Below are 6,000 nucleotides of genomic sequence, written 5' to 3' on the forward strand. Positions count from 1 at the left end.
GGTCACTACCATTCAACTAAACCTCAGAATGTGCGCTCCTTATGTAAATACGTATTGCTATCGATCAGCTGTTCGCAGGTAAATTACACCTGAAGAATATCGATGCACAGAGACGCTTGAGGCTCGCTTACTGAATGAAGATGTCACCAAACCTTGGCGCCCATGATTAAAAACTGGCCACAACAAAACGTTTTAAATTTCCTGCTCCCCGAGATAAGATTTTTTGTGCCAAGGAAAATCCTGCTTAATATTCTTACACATATACAAGCATTGCCAGATTTGAGAATTAAACATGGAATCGCAGTATATCATATACAGAGGGCTCGTTTTGGTGAGTCGATATCCATTTTATGTGATCAGGACACGAATATATACATGAAATAAAACTTCCAGTTTTAATATACAACTTTCCTTTTCCGAAAAAAAAAAATAATTTCTCAAGTTGACATTTTCCTGTTTGACGGCGTTTCCCCTCTAAAATCGATAAAACTTCACACAAAAAAGATTAGAAATTTAAGTATTGAAGATGAAGAATATAACTAAATTTTTCTCACAGTTTTTTTTATTTTATTAACTTCAAGATAGCGTAATTAACTACTGGTATAACATATTTAAGGTTACTTTTCATAAATGATTCAATAGTGAACCCAAAGAGGGTGAGGTTAATATTTTTGTGACGCACCCCTACCTTTAACATATTATATGTGCATATATTATTAAAGCTAAATGAATGCATTCAACACTTTGGTTGGTGAACCCAATCAGACTAAAAAAAACAACTAATGTGTATTATAGTACATGTAAACACAATTTGTTTTCTTCAAATGACAGTACTATAGTGAAAAACTAATCATTAATCTTACTTCAGAAATAAAATGCATTACTTTTGTTATATCCACATTGTATATACATATTTCCTTAAAATATTTTCATTAGTTTTGTGATTTTTGATTCATCAAAAAATATTATAATGAGGAAATGAAGACTTGAAAGATTTCAATTACCAGTTAGAAGAGCAAAAAAGGAAACATTTAAATTATTATTATTTTAAATAGATGTACATATTTCCTGCCCAGGGTGAACAGCTGTTTCCGAATCAGCATCTGTGTACATTGTTTAGAACAGACTGAAGTTTTCCTGTGAAGTTTACATTTCATATTGACCAGAGTCACTACACCGTAAAAATCACGATTGTACACAATAGAAATAAATCTTTTATTGTCTCTTTATTTGAGGACATTTGATTAAATTACCCTTATTTCGGCCGTTACCCTCAGGACCCCGGGGTGGACGTTTTTCCGGTGTCAGATTAATGACCCCTACTTTTAAAATGCTTTAATTTTATTTCAGAGGGAAAACATGTGATGAAACATGAGCAAAAGCCTTATAATAACCGCGTACGGTAAATGTACGCCATAGTTTTAACTAAATTATTTAAAGTGACATTGTCATTCACAAGAAATAAGAGTGCATTCAAAGCGTATACTTTATGAAATAAAAAAAATAATCTACGTTGATAAATACAAAAATGATAAGTTTAAGACTGTATGCACAAATATTCATTTTGAAATCAGGAATTACACATTTATTTCTGTAAATTTATATTCATTTTATACATTACAAGTTTGTAATACAATGAAATAGGTATTCGTATACAGACCTGCCGATATTTATATCCAGAAAACTCTAAATGAATAGTGAAATTAACACCGAAATACAAAAATACAACGTGTTCGTGCCTTTTCCTACAAGCTGACAAAAATTTACACTCTACATGAAGAGTTTGATCGTCACCTGCTGTGAAAACCATATATATATGTCAACAAAGAAAAAAGTTTGTTTTTAGCTTTTATTCATTCCGATAGAAGCTGTTGATTCCCTTGGATACAATAACTGGCACCTTGTAAATATTGCGTAATAATCTTAATTTATTTAGTAACAAAATTTTATATATCGTACTTGTACATTGTGCATAATGTAATATAATTATATAATTAGTATAATAATCATATTTTAAACTAATTTCGTTATTTTTTGTTTCTTATAGTACACTTTTTCTATAAATATTCGGCCTGTTCTTAAGGTACATGTAAAAGTCTGGAGGCGGGGGGGGGGGGGGGGGACCGAGTTAGTCTGTGTACGAGTTGCTTTGATTTACATTGACACGTCCACTACTTCCGCTTTTCTTACCGTGTGTAAACCAAACGAAGATGGAGCTAGCCGGCAAAATGTTCTCCTTAGTGGTTCTACTCGTTGTTCCTTTCCTTGTTCTAGGTAATTTAAATTATTTGCTTTGATGTTACTTCTGTTTCGTAAAAACATGTTGGAGTAAACGAATCCCCACCAGTTCATGTAAAAACAGTGCTTGAATAGCCATACGGTTATACGTGGCACAGAATCGAATTTCCTCTGTTATAAGACCTTTTCCTCCTCCAATATTTGTACTAAACTTTTGTTTTTAAATTTCTGAAAGTTTTCCTGCTTTATATCGAAAGATTTTCCAAGTTTTCGAATTCGTTTTATTGATTACCATTTTTTCTGTTTGCCATGTTTGGTAGCCAAAAGGAGAATATGTTCCATTGCTGATTGGTTCAAATGTATATAAATATGTATGATAATATACATATAAAATAAAATATATATGTACATGCAAGACGTTAGCAGTTGTGCTACTGAGAAAGCAGGGCTATTTGGGGAAATATTATTTAGTGTTGTCATAATATATATATTTGTTTAATGAAATACAGTAGCACTTGCTTCACCTGCTGATCTACAATGTTGTGTCTGTGTGTTTATAAACTTCATCCAAATGATTGTTTAATTTCAGCATTTTTGAAGCAGTTGTCATTTTGTTATTTTTTTTATTTTAATTAAGGTAATGTTTGGTAAACCAGAAAGCACTCCTAAAATGCAACATTTGTGCAGTAATAATTGGGTCCCATAATAATTTGTTTAAAATTTTTGTTGTTTTTTTCACAAATAATTCAACACAGGAGAGCTGTCCAGAAAAACATAACATTTTGAACTCATGCAGCTTATATTGTGATTTATGGGTCTGTAAAAAAAATTTATAAACAAACTTGTTATTTTTGACAGGAGACAGCTGTGCATCACCGGAGATCAAGGCTGAAACTTACACAACAACAGAAGCCATTGTATCTACAGAAACTGTATTTATTGTACAATTTACACTTGCCTGTCAAAATAAAGTCAGGGTAAGGAGACAATCTTCTACATCAAATCAAAATTGTAAATACATGTAATTCTTTATTTCTCTAAGATGAAAATATGATGTTGATTGCAAGTCAAAAGTTTAAGTTCCTTCATATGTTTCACTTGTTCAAAATCTGATATTTTTTGACGTACCAAGAGTTTTTACATTTCCCCACTTTTATTCAGAAAATACTTCATACCTATATTTAGATTTGATATTCAGTTACATATCTTTCTTTTTACTATTATTATATGATTAAAATAAAACTCTTGTTCAGTTGATACCTTTAGGATATTTTGTGGTACATTTAAATCCTTGCTTACATATGGTGTTTTTAACTATCTTTAGGATATGAATCTGTATGCTGATATTAATGGAAAAACTTTACCAGTTACAAAAACAGATAGACCTGATTTTTACCAAGTAAGTGATTTTTAAATTGGAGTTACTGAAATACAAATACATGTATTAGATTTTAATTGCCAAAATGTGTTCTGAAAATGTGTTGACACTTAAAGTATGGTTTCTTACAATATCCACACGTCCATTGAAACTAAGTTATATTAATGCAAGTATATATGCACACATTATATTTGTGTTTGAAAAATACTAAATTAATGCCTTATAATATCTTTTTTTTATATGTTCTTTTATGTCATTGTCAAAGAACAATTTTATTTCTTGATTTAACTGTATGGAAAAAAAAAATAAAAACAACATACAAGTTTTAATGTACTGCAAGTTATTGTGGCCCAGCTCAATGCTGTTTATTAATATTTCAATTTTTGAACAGGTGAGCATCAGCGATGATCACAAGAAGCTCCCTGCTGGTAAATACGAGGTCCGACTATACGACGAGGAGGGATACTCAGCACTGAGAAAGGCACAGAGAAGTGGGGAGTCAGTGGACTCTATCAAACCTGTCACAACCATCACCATCAACCACCCAGTAAGTCTATCTGTTCTTACTTCTATTTGTGAAACAATTATCAAGTGATTTTCATTTTGACCTTTCTAAACAGTCTTGAAAAGCTAAAATGGCTGATTTATTTTATTTATTTATTCTTTCATGTTTTTTTCTTCTTTTTTTTTTTTTGGGGGGGGGGGGGGGGAGATCACTTTCTCATTTGAATTTTTTTTCAGTAATATTATGTAATAGTACTCACTTTTGATCCCAAGTGCTATGCATTAACAATGTTTTCTGTTCAGTTTAAAGTTTGGTATTGTGTTAAAATTGAGTTTATTTTGAATCATTACAGGGAGTGTGGAAGGGCCCTATTGTACAGAGTGAATTTGTTGCTGTTTTCATTGCCATCCTTGTTTGGTATTTTGCTTATAGCACCAAAAGTCAACTCCAGTCTTCAAATTAGGAACAAATTTTTAGTTTTATCAAATAAATTTATGTAAAAAAAATGATTTTTATACATTTTTTTTTCTTTCAATGAAAACGTCCACCTAACATCATTAATATTTTGTAATAAAACCATTCCATATAAATGTTGCCTTCTGTTTTCTTTTTTACGGTTATCAATCATATATTGAAGAATCAGGAACGGTAACAAGGTAGATTTCATGTTAATGTGGTAGAGGAGGAGTTATCTTTCCTAGATCCTTGTGTGTTCTGGTCACAGATTTATCAAATTATTCGCTATATTTATTCGTTTATAGACGCATATTATACAAAAACACACTCCCTCCACTCACCCGAAATTTAGCACAGAACAAGAAAAAGCTATGATGTAGCTCCTACCCCGCATAACTTCTTTTGAGAAGATTGTAAATACAAATATCGGCCCCTTTACATCATAATTGATACAACGAATTTAAGTGCAAATTTTAGTTAATAAAAACAATTATATAATTTTGTTCTTGGCACTGAAATTTACACATTTCAACCCGTATACATCCCAAGATTTTTTTTTTCAATTAACCATTTCTAAAATGGCACTACCAATCTCCCTTGCAGAGTTGTCGTATGAGCCGATGGTAAAGAGTGTGGCATTATAGTTATATGCCTGGTCAAGAATTTTAGGCATAAAATCAGCGACCTTCCCTCCCGTCGTGTAAACAAAATATGTACTTAAAATGTGATGGCATTTCGCAAAGTCTTGATTTAGTTGGATTTACGTAATGTGTCAGCTGGTTTATATTTAGTGTTAGCTATACTGTAGCCTAAAAATCTTTACTTAAAGGATACATATTTTGAATTAAAAAGGATTGATATTCTGAATTAATATACATGTACTATATGCATCGACAGAAAAGAAATGACATTGAAAAATGGGGGGGGGGGGGTATGTGTAGTGTACATTTTTTGTCCCCGGAAATATTTCAGTTAAGAATTAATCGGAAAGTTTGGCGACATTTACTTTCTTTTATGTAATTGATCTTTTAACCTTTGCAGAATAAAATGGATTAATGACACTAAAAGTTTCAATAAACTTGAAATAATCGTGACATGAAAACTGAATGAATACGCACTAAAATGCCGCATTTGATAATAAATTTTCGGTTTTATGATCAAAAATATTCACCACCGCACGTCAAAGGAAGGATCCAACACAGAGTTTTTCACTTTAGTAAACAGAACTAAATTAATGGGAATAAACATGCATTAATTAATAAATATAACGAGCTACTGTCAGCATAAATTAACAGTGGTTTATTAGCATTATGGAGTGGAGGGATACGGGCCCTGATACGGTCAGCGCGCGATTTACGACCTGGATGAAGGCAGGTCGACTGTCTCCTGTGTTATCTAATTAACACAAAACGATTGGTGGATC

The 6,000-nt window shown here is 31.8% G+C and overlaps 1 protein-coding gene across 1 annotated transcript; it reads left to right on the forward strand.

The window, feature by feature from the left end:
* Positions 1–2,168: 2,168 nt before the first annotated feature.
* On the forward strand, positions 2,169–4,711 carry LOC133194626 (translocon-associated protein subunit delta-like). The gene is made up of 5 exons (XM_061330548.1): positions 2,169–2,274; positions 3,097–3,215; positions 3,563–3,637; positions 4,008–4,163; positions 4,474–4,711. The coding sequence occupies exons 1-5, from the start codon at positions 2,211–2,213 to the stop codon at positions 4,582–4,584; spliced, it is 525 nt and encodes a 174-aa protein (XP_061186532.1). The 5' UTR covers positions 2,169–2,210; the 3' UTR covers positions 4,585–4,711.
* The last annotated feature ends 1,289 nt before the right edge of the window (positions 4,712–6,000 follow it).

Source organism: Saccostrea echinata, unplaced genomic scaffold (genome assembly GCF_033153115.1).
Source record: "Saccostrea echinata isolate AGI-Se365-2 ecotype Australia unplaced genomic scaffold, CSIRO_AGI_Sech_v1 ptg000029l, whole genome shotgun sequence".
In the NCBI taxonomy this organism is placed as follows: domain Eukaryota; kingdom Metazoa; phylum Mollusca; class Bivalvia; order Ostreida; family Ostreidae; genus Saccostrea; species Saccostrea echinata.

What these genes read in the sequence shown, in the direction of transcription:
- LOC133194626 (XM_061330548.1), top strand. Translation starts at nt 2,211, where the DNA reads ATGGAGCTAGCCGGCAAAATGTTCTCCTTAGTGGTTCTACTCGTTGTT. An exon ending in TGTTCCTTTCCTTGTTCTAG is followed by an intron (nt 2,275 to 3,096) that starts GTAATTTAAATT and finishes TATTTTTGACAG; the next exon opens with GAGACAGCTGTGCATCACCG. An exon ending in CCATCACCATCAACCACCCA is followed by an intron (nt 4,164 to 4,473) that starts GTAAGTCTATCT and finishes GAATCATTACAG; the next exon opens with GGAGTGTGGAAGGGCCCTAT.